The sequence below is a fragment of the Pseudonaja textilis genome, chromosome 15 (genome assembly GCF_049901715.1).
Source record: "Pseudonaja textilis isolate UNSWEBS1 chromosome 15, rPseTex1.2, whole genome shotgun sequence".
In the NCBI taxonomy this organism is placed as follows: Eukaryota; Metazoa; Chordata; class Lepidosauria; order Squamata; family Elapidae; genus Pseudonaja; species Pseudonaja textilis.
This window is the reverse complement of record NC_142004.1, coordinates 916,288-936,709: the sequence shown is the minus strand read 5'-3', so window position 1 is coordinate 936,709 and position 20,422 is coordinate 916,288. Positions and strand designations below refer to the sequence as shown.

Below are 20,422 nucleotides of genomic sequence, written 5' to 3'. Positions count from 1 at the left end.
TGTTCAGTAACTCTGGGAAGACTCTTGTTGGAGGGGGGTTACATGGAATGTTCACATTTAAAGAGGCCGGAGAAACAGTTGCCTTCTAGAATCTTCCACTGGAGAAGGCCCGTTGGATCAGTGGAGAGTTCATTCTTGGCTGCTGTGATCTTTACAAGATTCATCCAGAACAAGTGAGAAGAGGAAGGGTCCGAAGCTCTTGAGATGTCCCCGCTTTCCCTAGTGTCCTCTCTGTTTTAGCTCTCTCGTTAAGTAACAATGGCCACCAAGCCAGAAAGTTGGACATGCCTGAAGAATTTTGATGGCTCAAGCAAGTGATGGTGATGAACTGAAGTAAGCTCTCACAAAACTAACTGACTCACACAAGCCAACCCTTGGCCTTTTTTCCACTGGATGTCCACATCAATCTCGCCTCCAAGGAAAGGATGCGTGAAACTCAACACAGCTGAATCATGTCAAGTGTGGGTAGACATCTTGGGTGCTGGTTTTTCCTCCCGTTGGCAACCTGCATTGTGTTGGTGGTCTTCAACCTTTCCACCATTCGTTGCAGCTCACTGCTTCCTCCGGCATATTCCTCTTATGAGATAATAATCCCAAGACGGTTAGCAGCCCAAGGAGGGAAGACAAAGGATGAAATATCTTACGTCATCAAGGTAGCAGGAAGGGATTACATCATCCGACTCAAGCCCCCCAAGCATTTCCTAGCTAAAAACCTTCCAGTCTTCACGTATAATTCGAAGGGGGACCTCATTGAGAGCCATCCCTACCTGCCCGTTGAATGCTACCATCAAGGTTATGTGGACGGTGTAGTTAATTCCCTTGCAGTTCTTAGGACCTGCTGTGGTCTCACTGGTATATTGAAAATTGGTGCAAGAACTTATGGCATTGAGCCTCTGCAGAATTCCTCCACCTTCCAACACTTTCTCTACCTCTCCGAAGAATCACAGCCTATTTTCTCATCATACAGAACAAGGGTGGAAAGAACAAAGCACCAAGCAAAAAACCTGCAGACCAGACATACCAGAACGGTGTACAATTATCTCCAGTACGAACATTTCCCCAAATATATAGAACTATATATTGTAGTAGACAAAAACGTATTTGCCCGAGAAGCAAATAATGTCAGCAGAGTGCAAACGGTAGTGCTGGATGTGGTGAACATTGCGGATGCCACCTTTCAGAGTCTCAAGACAAACCTCGTCCTAGTTGGACTTGAGATCTGGACTGAAAACAACTTAATAGAAATTTCCACAGACATCTCAAAAGTTCTTCAAAATTTCAATAAGTGGAGAACAACCAACATGGCCCAAAGGACAGCCTACGACACGGCCTTCTTGTTCCTTTCGCAGAATTTCGAAGGTGTCTTTGGAAAGTCCTACTACTCTGCTATTTGCGAGCCACATTTTTCAGCAGGACTCCAAGTCTACCTCCCGAACGAGCTGACCCGCTTTGCAAGCGGATTTTCTCACGAGTTGGCCTCTCATATAGGGATGAGCCATGACGACTCCTACTGTGTCTGTGGCGAACACACCAGCTGTATTATGCACACGTACCACGCCCCTGTTAACCTGTTCAGTAACTGCAGCATTCTGGAATTCATAGATCTTCACCAACAGGGCCTCTTGGGCTGCTTGCTAAACGTCCCTGAGATATCTTCCAGATTTAAGCTCTGTGGGAATGGGGTTTTGGATATGGGTGAACAATGTGACTGTGGGGAACCAAACACATGCAGGAACGATCCTTGCTGCACTCCCGATTGTCTTTTGAAGAAAAATGCCATTTGTGGAGCAGGGAAATGTTGCCGGAAATGTATGTTCATTCCCAAAGGAGAAATATGCCGGGCTAAAGCCAACGAATGTGATCTCCCCGAATACTGTGACGGGAAGTCTGCACAGTGCCCAAAGGACTTGTACCTGCAGGACGGAACACCCTGTAGCAAATATTCTTCTTACTGTTACAAAAAGAGGTGCTGGAATCACGATTTCTTGTGCCGCAGAATCTTTAGAGGGCAGTCCAGATCAGCTCACGAGAGCTGCTACCTCGTTCTGAACACCCTCGGGACTCCCTACGGCAACTGCGGCATCGATTCTTCCAGGAATGAATATTTGAAATGCCATCCTATTCATAGCATGTGCGGAAAAGTTCAGTGTGTAAATGTGAATTCTCTGCCGGACCTGAAAGACGTGGTGTTCCATAAGATTGCAGTGCGAGAGAATATGTGCTGGAGCATTTCACAAGACGGCGAAATCCATCACCAGGACATCGGGTCCGTCCCGAACGGCATCGTGTGTGACCCGTACAAAGTGTGCATCAATCACACATGCGTCCCCAAAGCCGCACTTAATTTGACCTGCGACCCGCGGAAAACCTGCCAAGGCAGAGGCGTTTGCAACAACCTTCACAAATGCCACTGCAATAGTGGATGGGCCCCTCCGAACTGCAAGTATTGGGGTGCAGGAGGGAGCATCGATGGAGGGTTTCCTGTGATCGCCTGGGGTGACTCCTTGGCAAAGTACGTCCTGGGAACCATCATTCCTTTTTGCATGTTGATTATCGCCGCTGTTCTTGTGATCTTTCCAAAGGTGTGGGAGCTCCTGGGACCATTTGTGAGGTGTTGGAAACCTACCATGGGAAAAACAGACACCCAGGTAAGGGGGCCGGTTGAGGCTCCCTAGAAGGCCCACAGAAATTCACGCCAAAAATTAGCTTCTCTTGCAACAAGCTCATCTAATGTTCATAAAGTGAGCAATCTCGGCCATTGTTCAGATAAAACTCAGAACTTTCCAACGTGGGAACAAGCACTGAGAGCAAAAACGGAATGGCTTTGCTAAGACAGTTTGGATCGCTGGAACATCAAATCCAACGCAATACTTTCCCCTATTGAAAAGGGGAAAGGGAAAGGGGGGTGGGTGGAGTGAGGGCAGGTAATAAAATCACTTACAAATCAAACTTGTGAATGTGTCGCACTAAACAATGCCTCTTCTTACATGACTCCGAATGTCAGGAAGTGCAAGAAGCAGGAATTTATTCGGTACGACTCCAGATAGCTCTGTGACGGAAGGGAGGGATCCCCAAAAGATCATCTCTTCTTGGCTACAAAAGCTACTAAGATGAGACTTTAGCGGGAACGAGGGGGGGGACTGAAGTCCTTGAACCAGCCTCTTCCAGGGGCTGAGATAACCCCATAGGGCACTAAGACAAACGAACAATCAGGCAGTACCCGTTCAGCAGCACTCAGGTTTATCTTTAGGTACCCTGCACTTCTTAAGTCAAATACACATTGGTTGCAACTCAACATCTATGTAAATGAAATGAGAACTAACTTTAAAATGTTAGGAGAAAAAGAGGGCAGGAGAAACTTGAGGTTCAGAGAAGGTATAAAACCAGTTCATTTCCCCTCTCGTATCTTGCCAGTGTGCACAGCTGGTGACCTCAAAACCCCAACTTTAGGAAAACCAACTCCAAAGGCTTGGAAGGGGAGAGGGTGGTTGGAGGAGCTTCAGATCCAGATGACGGTCCTCCCTCCCCTCCCCTCCCATGTCTGGCTTCAGATGAACCTTAATGCCCTACGTCTTCATCCTCATTTTCAGACCACTGAAAACTTCTGTCCTGACTTTTACAGAGCAGGCCCGGTTGAGAGAGGCCAGACACGAGAACGAATGGAAAAAAAGGGGAAACGAGTAACTGATTTGTAAACAACAACAGAAAAAAGGAGTAAGGCGGCCTCCGGCAAGGCGTTGGGACTCCCCAAATCCCCAGGCACCACTGAAAGGAGGTCTAACTCTAAGAATGCTGGTTAAGATCATCTGCTCAGCGTAGTCATCTCTGCAGTGAGAGTGAAGGGATCTTAGGGCATAAGATTGAAAAGGATTTCTGCGAGGCCTGGAAAAAGGAGATAAAATTGTGCAGCGGAGGCTTTTCAGTTTTACAGGGGTTTTGGAGGCAGGGGGCAGGAATTCTGGAAGCCATGAGACTGCGGGTCAGTTGGGGTGAAGGGAGGACGTTATTTCTATATATAATTTTGGGGAGGCGTTGAAACAGTAGTAAGAGGAGGAAGGTGTGCCTCTTAGCAATCCCGGAATCAAAAGGAACAGAAATCCATCCATACACTTGCTTTTATGTTTTACAGTTTAGCAGGAAGTTGTAAAATATTCCATCAGCAGCACTGAAAGAAAAAAAATATTCTAGGGTGGTGACACCACACTGGGGGCATTCCAGGTCTTGGTGATGCTGTATCCCACCCTTTGGAAAATCCTGGGAAAACCGTCTCATGGGGGAAACGTGAGGCAGTCCAAAAAGGCGGTCGTCTCCACCCTATCCAATATTTTTGATTCCCTCAAATAAATAGTGATTATTTCAATCTAAGGAGTCTTTCGGTTTCTTCTTGTCCAATTGCACTTCGATTCTCTTGCAGCCCTTCCAAGGTAGCCCTTTCATTTCGCGCCTCTGCCACTGGTCCATGTTGACGGCCACCTTTCTCACCCAGGCTGTGAGCTTCGGGGTCATCTCTGCAGGATGTAGAAAGCAAAGCCGGCCTTGCTGAGCAAAGAGCCTCGAGGCAGGACAGGTGGAAGAGGAGAGTTCGAAGGTCCGCCTCCCATTCATAACACCGTGGTTGTGGAAGGGGAGGAGGGCTCAGCCACCGCCTGCGGGCGGGCTGGGAGGGTGCTGGCGTAGAACCTCTTCTGGGAGCGCAGGAGGGGCGTCTGGGTGTCGACATCACGGCAAGCCTTGCGTTTCACACAGTGGAACATGTGCTGGGTCCAGCCGTAAACCACACAGTTCAGGAACCCCTGGGAAGAGGCGGTCAGGGCCTGAGTGGAGAAGGGAAGTGGCCCAGCGTGAGACGGGAGTTGCTTGGGGCGGTCCAGAAGCAGCAGACAAGAAGCCAACCTTCCCACCAAAGGTTAGTCCCCCCAACCAGCACTGAGCAATGAGTGCTGCGCACGGAGAGAAGGCGCCCTGGGGGCTCTTCTGGGGGTGCATGGCTGAAGGGATGCTTACCTCTAGAACATAAAGGGCCATGTAAACGCTGGCGTGGTCTATACGTGCCAGCTTGACTATGCCGAGGATAAAGGCTGCGGATGGAAGAAACGGCAGAAGAAGATCAGTAACAATAAACACAGTAAGCGTGGTAGGACTTGTTCAGATAGATAAACTCCACAAAGCATCCATACAAAGTGTTTTTGATTGGTTCATCAGGCATCCTCAACGACTCACAGTTATGACGAGATTCCTCTTAATGTCCAATCCTTTGCATACCCGACTTTCTGGGTAAAAAGATGGTTATCTCTTATCCCTTTCATCCCATATCGTAGAAGCAGGGGGTAGAGATGCTACCATGAGGCTGTGTTCAGGCAAGAGTGAAGAAACCTCCCCCAACCCACCAAGGGTCAATTCAGTGACCAATCAGGGTTATAGATATGGCCACATGACATGAACTACGTTTCCCAGGATACCTTAACTACATTTACCATGATGCATTCCCTAAAGGGGACAGCTCTCAATTCCTAACTAACTATCCCAAATCCCATTAATTCCAAACTGGACTACCAGATACATCTCTGCATATATTAATTTTTTAAAATAATTAAAAGGGTCTGGGAAGCTCAGAAAAGCAAGGTTGGTTCCCCTAAGACAGGGGTCCCCAAACTTGGCAACTTTAAGACTTGTGGACTTCAACTCCCGGAACGGGAGGGGTCCTGGCCTCGGATAGGTTGAGATCTGGAAGGGCCCGCTTGCAAACGGAGGTGCTGTCTCTTCCCCGCAGACCACATCCCTCGGCCTTTCCATACCTGGGCCCCAGCAGCAGAAAAACACCACAGGGTACAGAGCCACGGCTTGCTCCACCACCTTCAACATCTCCCACTGTTGGTCGCCGACGTAGCCCATCGAGTTCACAAACCGCTTGTACAACATCCTGGCTCGGATGAGCAACGTCTAAAGAAGGAGAAAGATCTAAGCAAGGTCTCAGCGATGGGTTCGTGCTTGACGGCGGAGAGGGTGGAAGGGAGGTGGCTGCATTCAGCCTTGGGAGGAATTAAATCCAGGCCCATGCCTGGTCTGGGTTCCCTTCTTCCACCAGGCTAGGGGTTACGTAACCATGGTTTGTGGGTTAAACTACACCTGACTGGCCCTGCACAAGGCAATAAGGCCTAAACCATGGCTTCTAAACCACCAGAGGTAGTTTCCACATCGCTTTAAAGCGGGGCTCTCCAACCTTGGCAACTTGAAGCCTGGCGGACTTCAACTCCCAGAATTCCCCAGCCAGTTTTGTTGGGTTGGGGAATTCTGGGAGTTGAAGTCTGCCAGGCTTCAAGTTGCCAAGGTTGGAGACCCCTGCTTTAAACCAAAACAAAGTCATATATTATAACGGCTTAAAGGGTTGTGTGAATCAGGCCACCGACAGCCTCTCTTGATCTAATTTACCTAACTAAAACCAGCAGCCAGACAATCTAAGATGTGCCCAGTCAGCAGTTCAAGTGTTTCTATTCGTTTTGCCTGGCATTTTCCCCCCCAAAGAGTCTGTGCTTGTTCTGAAGTCCGTCTGTTTACCATTAGGGAAACAAAAACAAGCTGAGATTTATACAGGAAGGTGGAGTCTGGGGTGTGGAAACACAGCTCCACACGCGGTCCAAATGCGATGCCTTAAATCAGCGTCAGGAAACGGTTTGCTCTAACGGAGAGGAATGCAGTAGCAGTTGGAAGGCATCACACGTCAAGCACCGGGGCAGGGAAAGGAAGCCTGATTTGTGGGCTTCGCAACTGAAAGCATGCGCACCTCTCCTGAACTGCCCCTTCCCAAGTGCTGAAGGATTTCCAAACACAGAAGGAGGGGCGCCCCTTAGGCTGCCTCTTACCAGAATTGCAAGGAAGCTGACCGTAAACGAGACCAGGAAAACTCCAGTGCTGTACAAGCACAGCACGGTGCAGGTGACATGCTGGGATCTGGGGCTGAGCATGTTTTCCATGTGCAACAGGAGGCACCTGTAGACCAAACAGAAGCAAAGGAGTCAGCCTGGGAAGTCCGCAAGTCTCAACGTTGCCAAGTTTGGGGACCTCTGCCCTAGGGGGCCTCTGGGAGTCACTGGCCGTTGTAGGACAAAGTCTCAGTCCAGATACATGCCACCCCGACTCTCTGGGCTCGGCAAAATGTACTACGTTCAGATTGTTGTACCCATGTTCGGCGGTGAAGTTCTGAGAACACTGAAAGTGGTTGCCTAGTCCCAAAACAGGCGCCATCAGGAATATCGGGATGAGACTGGAAGAGAAAAAATCAGACAGTCTCGGGTTCAAGGTCTTGGAATCCCCCCGAGAAAAGGCCAGCTCACCTTCCAGAGCTGCTTTTACTGGCCTACTGGCCTAGCAGGGGTCTGTCCAGATCAAACTGGGCAGCTCACCCAGATTTCTCCAAGTAGGAGAGGATAATCTCCACTGCTTCCCCCTCCCTCCCTCCCTTCCCCTCCCCTCCCAATCCCTCTGAACCCAGCGGCATTTGGGAGGTTACTCTTACCTAGAGAAAACGATAGCTATTCGGCCAAGGTGAGTTGAATACTTCAACATCTACAAAAGGGGGAAAGAGAAGACACGACAGAGGTTTAGCTCCATAATTTGAAGAGGTTTGTGCCGAAGATTCAGAAGTTGGAATGAATTAAAATAAAATAAAGTGGATGCAGGACAGAGGAAATAAGATGCGTACAGAAACTTCCCTGAAATTGTTTTGGGGGAGGGAAACTCTTAAAATAATCAGAATCGAAGCATGGGAGGCTGTTGATGTGTTAGTTTCAGAATGAGACTTTGCTCACAACAGTGAAGCAAGGATAAAGCCAGTCCATCAAGAAGTTATTATTTTAAAAACTTGAAGGCGAATCAAAGTCAAACCAATCCTGGATTCATTCTATACCTGGTATGTCCTGTACACATCGATGTTTAATTTATTTCACTGGCATGTACTGATGTGTTCATGTGCACAAACACACACAAATAGAGGAAGAAATCTCCTTCTTCCTGACAAAAATCATCCTCTTTATGTTTGCGGGGTGACCCAGCCATTGTCCTAACCCCATAGGACACATTTCTTCCAGCCTTCAAAGGAAGGAGCTTTCCAAGAACGCTGGAATTGACCAGATGGTTGAGGTGATCTCACAGTGATCTCTTGTCTGGGGACAAGATGTGCCGTTCCCAGATCGAGTTCTGTCCTCCTGATGAAGTGGATGGCCACAGAGACCAGACTAACACAGCTACCCCTCCCGCCATGCCTTTCTCTTCAAATTCATAAGGGCTTCCTGGAACAAGCAAACATGAGCAAATAGCCATTAGTTTTCAAAGGGCGTTGCAAGCTCTTTCTTGGAGGGCTGGCCCTGCTGGTGGAAAGGGTTTCCGCTGAAGGCCGCGTCTGAAAATGTTCTTGAAAGAATAATTTTTAAAAAACAGAGTCCATCCCTGTCTGGGACACCTGCCTTTTTCCTTGGTCCCCTTTATCAAGCAGGTGTTGGCGAAGGCCTTGCACAGCCCCCAAACCTGCTGATCCTGTTCAGGTGGGAACCAAAGCTGAAGCAGAAAAGGTGTGGCCTTCTCTGGAAGAAGTCCAAATCTCAATGGCCTCCACACAGGAGTCATCATTTTAAGTGGATTCAGTTTCTTTGAGTTCCATGCAATTCAGTCAAATTGGCTTTGGTCCTGGCCCTTGTTGGCTTCTGCCTGGTTTGGCTTCGTCACTGGAGTTTGGCCTCCAGAACACCCTGTGATGTCCACAGGGACAAAGTGAGCAGATCTCGAACGCTTCCTTCCCACCATTACAAACATCCTTTTGTGCTCCTCTCCTTCTCACCCTACAAGTTATTCTCTTAAGAGGCGTTTCCCATCTTTAAACCTTGTGAAAACCTTCTGCCATCTTCTGGAATGAGCGGTGTTCTTCTACCTTAGAGCCTTCAGACCTGTGCTGAAAAGATGCTCAGTTGCAATCTATTGAGCTGGAAGACACGAGTTGAGTTGAGAAATGCCTCATGCCCACCTAATTCACGTCCCCTGTGACCCACGGGATTTTAAGTGTTTTTATTGGGGAGCAATACATTTTCCAGATTAAACCACCAACATCTGGCTGTGATGGCCACAGCTGGAAAACCCCACATTCTGCCCTCTTCGGTGGTCTGTGGACTTCAGGTCTCATTCAGAGGCTAATGAGACAATGATTTTCTCAAGAGAATGACAGCATGGTGCTGCCTGGCACGGCTACCTGTCCCTGAATTATATTTCCAAGTATGCAAAAATGCAACCTCAAGAACCAGGTTTCTAATTCAACCCATCTGGGTATCTTGCTGACCTTCAAATAGCATATATATATATATATAGGCTCCATTTGTAACGCACTTGGGATCCACATCATGCTTGGCTTTTTAAGGAGAGACCGGACTCAAAGATATCCAAGTCACCACGAAAGCACCTTTTTACCTGTGGCATCTGGCCATGTAAGTGCTGGTTGAATTTCCCTTTCAAATCCATGTAAAGCTGCCAGGTGTAATTCACTGTGTACAGAAAAGAGGCGACATAGAAGATCTGAGAAGCAGAACAAACAAGAACAAAGGATATCAGTCCTCCATTAAATCTGCCTTTGGAAATCTGGGATAGTTTGAGAACTGAACATGGCCGTGGGGAGCGGGGCAAGTAGTGGATGGCAAGGGGGAAGCCCCTGGGCCTGTAAACAACCCCCACCCCACAATAACTTTCTCTCCAACCTCCTCTCTATTTCCGCTCTCGAAAATAACCTTTTGCAGATTTGATTTTGTCCTGGGGTTAAAATCCAGAAAGGGCAACTACCACGGCACAAAGAGAGGAAGCCTAGGATTGTGCCTCCCTTTGTGGGTGTGGTTCTGTCCTCTTTTACATAATTCGTATGTACGTCTGACTTTGTCACCAAGCATAAACAGCTCCAGAAGGAGCCGATTCCCCCACTAAAGCCCTGCGTGTGGTTTGGTTTTTCCACTTCACATGGGAAGACTCACAGAAACAGGAAGATGCCGTTTCCTGGCACGGCCGATGAAACGTGAAGTAGCGGTTCAAAAACAACAAAACAAAATCACAACGTTTGCACCTTCATTCTCCCACTGTAAATAGTTGCTGGATTTGTTTGGTTTCGTAAAGGGAGCCTAATTCGGGAAAGCTATCCCAATTCGTATGGGGTTGGTTGGTTTTTTTCGGACAAGGATCCCAGGAGGAACAAAGTTGGAAGATCTCATTGCAGCCCCACCCTTCCGGTTTCCACTCTGTTTTTCAAGTCCGTTACGTGTGGGAAACGTTGGATTTGTTTGTCGAATCAAAGTTACTTAGATAAATCATATTCTATAAGGTTGATGAAACAGAATGTAATCCAGGGATACTGGGATGCCTTCTAAATAAATATCCTTAACAATACCACATAAAAACATTGTAATAGCATCCTTTATATTCCCTATCCTTGTATTGTGCTTTTGTGTTCCCAAATAGCTTGAAAAACATATTGGAAGAGGGTGAAGTGGATCAAACAGAATTAAATCTTTCTGCTGCCCTGATCTGTCCAGTAGGTTTAGGGGTTAATCAGAGCTCTGTGAACTCGAGTGACAGCATCATTGCCTCATTGCCCGATGATTTATATTTGCAAACGGATTTTTTACTTTGAGAATTGGCTGGGCTTTTTCAAGTTCCCAAATACACCTGCCAAGCCACACATCTTGTGAAACAGGCAAACACCAACCTCTCTCTCTCTCTCTCTCTTGAGAGGGACCCAAAGATAACTATTCCAAGGGATCAATAATACAGACGAGTTTTGCTGTTTATTACACTGCTAATTGGCACAATAACCAATATTATAGGTAGATTATGGGGTAGATTATAAAGCCATTTTAAAAACAGAATCAAAGAAGAAAAGCAACCAAGCAGCACTAAATAAACAGTATTTGTGGTGGTTTGGAATTGCCTTTTCAGGAACGGAACCATGAAATGGCAACCTGGACCCAAACTTGCCCTCCAAGCAAAGGAAAATACACACAAGTGAGCCGAGGGTGCAAAACAGAATCGGTAGCTCTGTAAGAAGCATTCATAGGCTGGCATCGTCACAAGAGAGCGAAGGAAAAAAGCTTATTAATAATACAGGGTTTTTTATATATCCAATTGTCAAATTAAAAGGGAAACACACGCGCTCTATCTAAACCACAGCTTTCTCTAACCGTCTCCAGTTGTGCTTAGACGGCACATGTCACAATTCCCAGATCTTAGGCCTGTTGGCTGAGAATTCTGGAGTCTTAGTCCAATTGGGAAAAGATATCTAGCATCTTCCAAAGAAACTTTGCCTCTCCGCTCTGTATGTCCTTGATGCCTTTGATCCCATATACTTCTCTAAAGCTTTTACCCACTCAACATGGCAGCTCAACCCCAACGCAAAACTCATCAAGCTTAAAGATTGAACAACGGGCAACAGAGGGAAGCAACTGGATGGCTTCTTCCATATGTGGCTATTCCACCAGTCCACACTCTGTACCCTCTTTGAAGCCCACCTCAAAAAGGACACCCTTTCCACCCCACCAAGGAGCTGGAGATCAACGGAGGTTTCACCTGTCCAGTGGCTTGCAAGTTGTAGCAGATGGTGCCTTCTCTAGTTGGGTGGGATGCTTCTCTGCTGTAGAAGAGGGCCCCCGTGAGCCAGCACAACCCCAGAAAGAGATCGGAGAGGCTCAGGTAGACCAGAGGGCGCACCTGTGGAAAGATCAAAACCAGCAATCCCTCTGGTGATTTGTAGCCTTGCATTAGGACAAACACTGGAGATCTAAGGATAGATGGAAACCATAATCTGACCGTCTGAGTTTCTGGTTCTCACTTCAGAGAGAATTGACCACGCACTGTCAACTCTAGAATGGCAAAACAATTCGTCCTTCCTCAACTGTCTCTTATCCAGATATACTCTCGGTGCAAAGTGTGTCTTAGTAAAAGAGAATTGCGGGGAGTTAAAAAAAACCTGCTACTCAGCTACCCTAAAATTGTCAAGGTTCAAAAATACTGAGATAGATAGATAGATAGATAGATAGATAGATAGATAGATAGATAGATAGATAGATAGATACCGATAGACGGACAGACAGACTAACTGGGCTGTAGAGCAACCATAGATGTTTGGTAAAACAAAAGTAAATTGTGATTCAGCCACTAGCTTCTAAAATTAATATTTGTTTAGTAGCAAAGTGGAAAGGTACTTGTACATTGCAAACATTCCTGATGAAGATCCCTGCTCCTTCCCACTTACTTCAGGAAGCCTCGTCTTGCTTATTGCTTCTCTCTTTTTGTCCATCAGCAAAGGAATTTCCCTTACCTCAGGGGATCTGGTGGTATTCCGGAATATGGTGTAGCCGATAATTGAGCTCGACCCCATGATGCTGTGGAAACAAGGGGCGGATTGGTGGAGCTTGTAAAGTTGCTAGCTCTGGTGCGTTTTTAGAGCGTGTATGAACCTTCCTTTAGCCCAGCAAATTCCCGCTTAATAAACACAACGTAAGCATTTTATTCTAACAAACGCAAAGTCAGTTTAGTCCGAGAAGGGCTGGAAATAAAGACAGGGGTGACCCAACAAAAGCAAATAAAACATATACCTCCATGGCCTTTAGCAACCCCAGAAAAGGGAGACGTGCTTGGTAACCCCTAAAACCCTCAACCAGGTCATTTCCTGCCTGATCTCCTCCTGGGAATCTTTATCTTTATTCATGACAATTATGTCTTAAGAGAGAAGGCTGCCAGGAATACCTCAAAGTAGCCGTGACAGCTTGGATCCAGTGGATGGCAGTGAAAAACTAGGTGGGGAAAAGAGCAAAATTAGATAAGGCATATCCTTGCAAGCCAAGCTATTTGCAGGCTGCTTACCCGAGACCCTCCGGATGTACGTGAAATTGAACAGGTCTCTGAGCCCCCCACCCAGGTCGAACAGCTCTGCAGGCTCTTCCTCGACTCACCTGAGCCCTGTCCCAATCTGGCGGCAGCAGAAGCTCCTGAGCGGCAGCCCCCGGGGCAAAGGAGCCCATGCTGGCAAGTCAAGGAAGGAGCTGCAGGCAGCAGCAACGGGACCAGCTGCGGACTGGCCGGCCAGCCTCCCTCTTCGCCCCACCTCGTTGGTCCCGCCCCCCGCCGGTGGGAGGCACAGCAGGCAGACTCGGTGGTCCAGCAGCCGGTCGGTTTCCAAGAGGGGAAGAAGGGAGGAAAGGAAGAAAAGAGAACAAGCTGGAGGGCGGGAGGTGAAGGAGGGAGGGAAGCAAGACCAGAGCAGGGATGCGAAAAGGAGGAGGAGGAGACCCCTTTCCAGCGGGTCCAGGTCCCACCCAGCCGCTCCAGGCTCTTCGCTCAAGACGCCCCCCGTTATTTGACGGAATTGGTTGGAAAGGCAGCCAGGAAAGAGCCCCCCCCCGCCCCCGACTCCCCTTTTAACTACGGTTCTTCCCTCTAGAGTGAGAGCCACAGGAGTGTCCGGGGGAGGGGCTTCTTCCCCCACCCAAGTTTAAACCCTGGTTGACTTTAGCCCCTTCAGGCAACCGGTCCAGGGGTCTCCCGCTCCCCCAAAGCAGATCCCTTTGAATGAAACCTGGGAATCCGAAGAGCCGCTACCTGATTTTTTGATTTGGGGCTACTCCAGAGTAACTCAGCGTTTCCACCAGAGAGCAAAACGGCAGCTCCATCTACTGATGGGCAGAGGAAACTCGCAACCACTTTGAGTGCCCTGCAAAGAGACGTGTGTGTGTGTGTGTGAGAGAGAGAGAGAGAGAGAGAGAGATTGATTGATTGTGAGAGCTCCGTCTAGTCTCCTCTACCGACCTGAATCCACAGAAGGACGGAAGATCACCTGAAACAAAAGTCAGGACTCCTTTTAAATGGGGTATGGGATGAACTTTCTGGGTCACGCTGGCTGGGGGATTCTGGGAGTTGAAGTCCACAAAAGCAGCCAAAGGTGGACCCCCCCTGGCCTAAACCATGGAGTAACCTTCCCCTAGGTTAAGATGAGCCGTGTTTCTCTCGGTGGCCACACAGTCCCCGAGTCTTGAACTGGCTGGCTTGCTTGAGCCGAGAGTGGAAGGGTTACCTTAATGACCTCCTTGGCCAGCTTTACAGAGGAGGCGCTGAGTTGGATAACCAGACCAATCATTCCCAGCCAGCATGGGAGTTGCCGTCCGAGGCATCTGGAAGGCACAAGGTGTGGAAATGCTTGGTTAAGATGGCCGCTTTGTGTGAGTGTGTGTGTGTGGGGAGAAGCCTCCCCCCCCCGCTAAGGCAGCTTCACCCTGGTTGAATGAAACGCCCCCGTGTGCCACCTGTGTTGGGGCCTGGGGAGCCAACGGCTGGTAACCACTGAACCGCGTCCCCTGAAACGAACCGAGGCTTCCCTTGGGGGAAATCCTGCCCTTTGGGCTGCTCTGGGGGCCCAGGGAGGAATTTAGGCTGTCAGCCAAGGAGGCGGCTGCTTTGAAGAGCGGCCTTTGGCTGCCACTTGGCTGCTTTGAAGTGGAGAGGAGAGGGACGCACAGAAAGGCGCCTTTGTCCCATTCCAGAACGGCGCCCACCCAGGGCTGTCATTATCCGAGATCCGTCCTGGTTGCGCTTTCTTAACTGCGGGGTTCTCCTATTTCACCGGAGCATTTATTTGAAAAGCCACAATGAAGGGTGCTGTAGACCAGTTTTCCCTAACTCTTAAAGGGAAAAGCAGAAAGTTTTCTTAAATTTTAATTAAAAACGCCCCAAAATTGTTTGGCGGGTAAAATATTTCTGACATTATTGGACAATGAAACACCTGCCCCGCCCCACTTTAAAACAACACTGTAGGGGGGTTAATACAAAGCCAACGTTCATCTACCCGTTGCACAAGGAGGCTCACCTAATGTCCCAGACCGATGCTGGAAAATAGCTTACTCCTTGGAATGTCATATTGGGCTGTCTGAGGGAGGAATGGGGCTCCCCAGAGCAGGTGCTGCCTTATTTAATAGATGCAGAAAAATAAAATGGCAGCGCATAGAACATTTCCCTGCTCCCAATTCCAACTGGTATTGACAATTCTTTCCTTCCAGTTTTAAGACCCCAAGAAGCGGAGTTGTAGATGGAAACGTCTCGAAGACTTCAGGTTATTGGAGGTAGCAAAGAGTGGAACGGGGCACAGAAATTAGGTTTTTAAGAGCCTGAGCTGTGATAGAAGTTCCTAAACTGTGTGTTGATGAAGAAAGGATTGCAAGTGTCTTTGGAAGAACCAAGTCTTGAGAGTTTGATGTGCTCAGCATGCTGTGTGAATTCAATCGTATTGCAAAGGATTCAGTAAAGTATTCATAATATAAATTAGTTATATTATGACTTGGCCCAATAGCTTTTTCGGCTGTCAGAAAGAAGGCAAGCTGGTCATTTACATTTTCCTGGTCAGAAACACGTTGTGTGTTTGTGTGTGTGTGAGGGCTTGTGTGTGATTCCAGACAGAGTTGCTAAAGGAAAGGTCGAAAGATATAAATTCCCACATTGGCAACCTCAAGTGCAACTTTAAACGTCGAACACAATCTCAGTTCTTAGCAGCTCAACCAGGAGGGTTCATTTTATTAAGGAAGTTGTGATAAAAGAGAAAAATGCCTTCATTTGTTTGTTTCCCCAGTAACCTTTATTATCAAATTTAGTACCCTTTCCATAAAACTGATTTCGGTGAATACTGGTTGGTAAGAGACAGGTGTAGCTTTTGGCTTCACTTTCTCGAACACGTTTCCCCTGGACCAAAGGGTGCTCTATCTCACACACACACACAAAAACCACCCAGAGGGCTAGCCCAGTTTCTCGGATGTTCAGATTCCCCACAACGAGGGAGGAGAGGGGGTCCAACCCAGCCAAACTAGCTTGCTAAGGCTCCAAGTTAGGTCAAGTTCTAAATGTCGCCATCTTGAAAAAATGCCTTGTTTATTAGACCTTATTGGTGGTCTCTGAATGTCCCCTTAGTGAAGTTGGGTGTATTCTCTCCCCAGGAATGGGATGGGTAGGGGGCTATTAAAAGGGCTTTGCAACCTCTTTGAAAGAGCCAGGGGAAGTTTTTGCCTGCTTCGAGGAGCACCAATTGGGACCTCACCCCACACTGTGCGCCACCTTCACCTGCCCTGTTAAAGTTCCTCTTTCTCATTGTTTGACTTCTTTTGGAAGGAAGACAGGATGTTTAAGCGCTTCGAGAGTTCCTCTTTCTTCCCGTCGCTCATCTTGTTCTCGTCGATCATCTTGGTGATGCGGGAGATCTCGCTGGGGATGAACGGGTCCCCCTGGGCGAGGATTTTGCCCATGATTTTGATGTATTGCTCGGCGGATTTGCGCTCGCTCTCTTTGGCCTTGGCCAAATGCTCTTGGCCCTCTTCCAGGAGAGCCTGGCGCCGCTCAGGTTCTTGGGCGGCACCTACAAATTTGCTGGCCAAAGCATCGAATGTTTTCAGGCAGCCTGGCATTCCCATGTAGATCCCTCGGAGTTTCAGCCAGCGCTGGAGAGCACTGGCCTTGACCTGCCCGTCGTAAGGCAAAGGGTTCTCCAGGTCGCCATCTTGGAACAAGTAGAAAACCGGATAAGACTCTTTATCCAGTTTGTATTTTTCTCCCAACTCCATGTTCTGCTTGTCACCATAATCTGTAAAGAGATGCAACGGGAACTCAGGCAGGAGGCTTGGAATGGAAGAATAACTAGTTAGTGGGTGTGCAGGTCACTGCTTGCTTAAGGTGTGATTAACCAAGAGTCCCTGTCAGAGAGATGGGCAGCATATAAATTTAATAAATCAATAAAATAAATAAATAAGTGTGTTTAGGTAGCTTTCACAAAGGCCAAAGTGAAGAAATTTATAAACAGAAATTTTAAGTTACATTTGATTGGCTTCATTAATGTATCACTGTAACCTTTATCAATATAAAGGAACATTCAATCATTTCGAAGGACGAAAATACGCAGCTGGTAGAACCCCAATGTTTTGAAGCCTTGAGATCTAGCAGCTTCTTCCTTGCAAAGCTCATCCCGGCTGAAGCACAAGGCCAAAATGGTGCAACCCTGCTGGAGACTTCAAGCTCCCTTGTGCATTCACCCTCTTTGTGCTCTTGCTTTGATTGTCCCAGGGTGGAAAGAAATAGCAGGTGTCATTTTAAAACAGGGACACAAGGGGAATTTCCACTTCTAAAAGGGTAGCAGAGAGAGGCTTCTTTTAGAAATGAAGACTGAAAGTTGAGCGTTTGGAAACTTTTGGGTTTCCACTGAGATGAGACCCAGGTTACAGATGGGCCAGGAAGAAAAACGGCATTAGAACAGTGAGGGCATTTGCAACCCTGCACCCAAAACCTTGTAATGGCTGAAGGCTCAGTGGTTAGAGCTGATACAGAGGCCACATCTGGAAAGTACCAAACTGAGCACATGACAATTAAGTAAATCCAGATAGTTTTCTTATATGAGAGCCTGTTTGGTCCAGTGGTTAAGGCACCAGGCTAAAAAAAGGAAGGCCGTGAATTCTAGTGCTGCCTTAGCCATGAAAGGCAGCTGGGTGACCTTAGGCCTGTCCCCCACTTTCAGCCTAACCCACCTCACCGGGTTGTCGTTGTGCAAAATATAGGAGGAGGAAGGCATGTTGGACATGTTGAGTTATTGGTCAAAGTAATAAAGGCAGGATACAAATAAATAAATAAATAAAAACCCTGCCTTTATTATTTGGATAAATAACTCAAGGCAGCTAACATACAGTACCAAAATACAGCATGAATTTTATTTGCTGTGCAATTTTGAGAACTAGAGAGATCTTCTTCTTCACCCTCATCATCCCAAAGACCTCAGGTATGCCCAGGCAGGGATCACCTGACAGGGAGTCCCATCTCACCTGAGATGCCCACTTCGGCCACCAGCAAGTCGCTGCTGGATTCCGAACTCTCGGCCACCTTTTTGAACTCATCCTGCTTCTCCCCGTAGGGGTACTGGGTGTCGAATTTCACCAGGACGTATTTGTGCTTTGGGATCACCTGAGGAAAGAGCGACACAAGTAGGGCCTTGAGGAAAGCCACAAGGATTGTCCCGTACCGTATTTCCTCCATCGCTTTCTCTAGCAATGAGTTGAAAACCTGCTGTGGGGTTTTGAGCCATTTTTCTTGGGTCCTGCTGGGCCCACACATTGCTGCAAATTATGTTTTTTTTTTTTTTCAAAGCACACGGTTGGGAGGGAAGACAGCAGCCCACATTGAGCCAGGACATCTTGTCCCTCAGAAGAAGCCTCCAACCTAGCCAGTCAAGGGGGCTCCTGGCAGCACCAGGGAGAAGAAGCCCATGTCCAGGTCAATGTTTCTGAATCCAGACACACACCCAAACAATGGCTAATTTTTTTGGAGGGGAGGTGGGGGTTTGGTCCTTTCTGAATTCATGTTTGTGTCACAGTGGGGAATTTTCCCCTCAGGTTTCAAGGGAGGAGAACATCTCCATTTCCAAATGCTGAGGCCTTGGGTCTTATTCCTTCTATACTGTTGCTGAGGCAAAAAAATAGCCAATGGGGACTCAGGAAAGTGAGGCTGTGTGGGCATTGGTCACTCATGGACTCGGATGGGTGAAGGGCCAATGAAACAACGGAGACCCCAAGCCGGGCTACCAATCAGCTGTTTTGGAGGGAAAAAGGGGGCTATAAAAGGGACAGCACCAGGGCATCTGCCAGAGGAAGAAGAGCCCTCAGGGGTGAAGGAGATGGAGTCACTCGCTGCCTCAGGTTTCCCTGGGTTGGAGTCTTGGAGAGGCCAGAAGAGGCTGAAGTAGTAGCAGCCTTGAAGTCACTCCCCACTGAGCCTCTGGAGCAGCCAAAGGGCCTCTGGGCTGAAGTCCTGAAGAGCTTGGAAGGCCCTGAGGGGGCCAGAGAGCTGGAAGTCCACAGAGGCCAGAACCAAGCAGCCCTGAGAAGGGAACGCTGCCCCTCACCGTAAAGAGGTCCCTCCGGAGCCAGCCGGGCTTGAGGGTCTGAGGGACCCGGGACTCCCCCCAGGAGGACCAGCTGGAAGAGGCACCTGCCACTCAGAGGGAGAACCTGTTATGCTGGAGCGCCTCCCGGGAGGAGCCGCTTTCATGCTCGGTTAGCTCGCTCCCTCAGCCCAAGCGGCGCTCAGGAATCGGGGCCTTCCCGCTGTGGCCTCCCTGGCGACCGTCGGCCCGGATCCCGACCGGTTCTGGTTTAGAGCTGAGCAGTTGCTGCGTCAATAAAGGCACCTCGCCGGGGTCTCTTGGGCGGGGGGCAGGGAGGGGATCCGGGGGTTTCGGGGCTCTCTCCCTGCACCTGCCGCGGAGGGGGCCCCTCTTTTCAAAGCCCGGCGGTTCCCGGGCCAGGGGAGGTCCGCCTCGCCCTCGCCGTCCACTTGGACGCCCCGGATTGGCGAGGCGAGGGAAGCGGCCCGCCCCTCGGCTCCCCCGGGGAGGAGCGCTGGGGAAGGAGAAACGAGAGCGGGGCCCGAAGGAGAGGGGAGGCGGCGGCGGCCCCGGGTGGGTCCCATTCTAAGCGGGCCCCCGGCACCGTCCCAGCCCCGCCGCCCCGCTTAGTCCTCGAGGTGCCTCCCTCTCCGGAGCCCGGGATGGCGGGCGGGGTGGTGGTGGTTTACCTTGTAGAAAGTGACGGTGTCCAGCGGGAGCGCGCCCTTGGTGTGCAGCGCCCCGCTCCGCTCCGGCCCCGCGCACAGCAGCAGCAGCAGCAGCGGGAGCAGCAGAGGCGGCAGGAAGCGGCAGGCGCGCCGTCCGGGATTCGCCATGGCGACCTGGTGGCTGCTGGGCGCGCGAGCGAGCGACGGAGCGAGCGGGCGGGCGCTTCCACGGGGAGGGAAGGAGGGGCTGGCGGGGGCGGTCCCGCCGCGCTCGGCCTCGCCCCCTCCCCCGCAGGCCAAGCCGGGTGTAGCGGGGCGGGGCTGCCGGGCTCCCGGAATCCGCGGGGAAGGCCGGCCAACCCCCGGGGCTCCCGGCAGGCCAGGGAGGGGAGGCTGGGAGTCGGGGGCAGAAGAGGCCGGGCCCCCTGCGGCAGAGATGCGGCGCTCCAGCCCCGCCGGAAGAGGAGCGGGGGGGGGGACAGGACTGGGGGGGGGGTCTTGAACGGCCGAGCCGCGCCCGCTCGTGAAATGTCCCCCCGGGAAGGCCAACACCCGAGGCGAGGAGCCCCACCGCCTGCCCGCGGGGCCTCTTTCCCGGGGAGCCAATTCTCGCACAAGCCCCGGTTTTTCCCCCTTTTAAACCAGGGCCAGCCGCCCCCTCCAAGACTCTTCAGACCGGCTGAGGAATTCTGGGAGTTGGAGTCCAGCGGTCTTTTTGGAAATGCTGCTCTGGCCCAACAGCATCTCCACGTCCAGCTTTGCGGAATGTCCGTCTTGAAGGGCACAAGGGTTGAACCCCCACCCACCCTTCTAGGCTGCAAAGAGGGGGACTTAA

The 20,422-nt window shown here is 49.7% G+C and overlaps 3 protein-coding genes across 5 annotated transcripts; 1 reads left to right on the top strand and 2 right to left on the bottom strand.

Moving 5' to 3' along the window:
- The first annotated feature begins 328 nt into the window (after window positions 1–328).
- On the top strand, window positions 329–2,935 carry LOC113448638 (disintegrin and metalloproteinase domain-containing protein 21-like). Its single transcript, XM_087913276.1, has one exon. It carries the CDS (start codon window positions 453–455, stop codon window positions 2,673–2,675), a length of 2,223 nt encoding a protein of 740 aa, XP_087769402.1. The 5' UTR covers window positions 329–452; the 3' UTR covers window positions 2,676–2,935.
- Window positions 2,936–4,100: 1,165 nt separating this feature from the next.
- TMEM116 (transmembrane protein 116) lies at window positions 4,101–14,176 on the bottom strand. 3 transcript variants are annotated; one of them, XM_026719474.2, is made up of 11 exons: window positions 12,972–13,151; window positions 12,766–12,812; window positions 12,338–12,401; window positions 11,587–11,727; window positions 9,451–9,555; window positions 7,514–7,563; window positions 7,178–7,261; window positions 6,861–6,987; window positions 5,796–5,940; window positions 5,005–5,078; window positions 4,101–4,793 (listed from the first exon to the last, which is right to left on the bottom strand). In XM_026719474.2, exons 1-11 carry the CDS (start codon window positions 13,038–13,040, stop codon window positions 4,602–4,604), a joined length of 1,098 nt encoding a protein of 365 aa, XP_026575259.1. In that variant the 5' UTR covers window positions 13,041–13,151; the 3' UTR covers window positions 4,101–4,601. The 3 variants fall into 3 exon arrangements, with proteins under 3 accessions (XP_026575259.1, XP_026575258.1, XP_087769406.1); XM_026719473.2 differs by having other exon boundaries at window positions 4,101–4,814; window positions 12,972–13,149; XM_087913280.1 differs by lacking the exon at window positions 12,972–13,151 and adding an exon at window positions 14,090–14,176 and having other exon boundaries at window positions 4,106–4,814.
- Window positions 14,177–15,617: 1,441 nt separating this feature from the next.
- Window positions 15,618–20,188, bottom strand: ERP29 (endoplasmic reticulum protein 29). Its single transcript, XM_026719475.2, has 3 exons — window positions 19,609–20,188; window positions 17,862–18,000; window positions 15,618–16,636 (listed from the first exon to the last, which is right to left on the bottom strand). The coding sequence occupies exons 1-3, from the start codon at window positions 19,753–19,755 to the stop codon at window positions 16,128–16,130; spliced, it is 795 nt and encodes a 264-aa protein (XP_026575260.1). The 5' UTR covers window positions 19,756–20,188; the 3' UTR covers window positions 15,618–16,127.
- Between the last annotated feature and the right edge of the window lie 234 nt (window positions 20,189–20,422).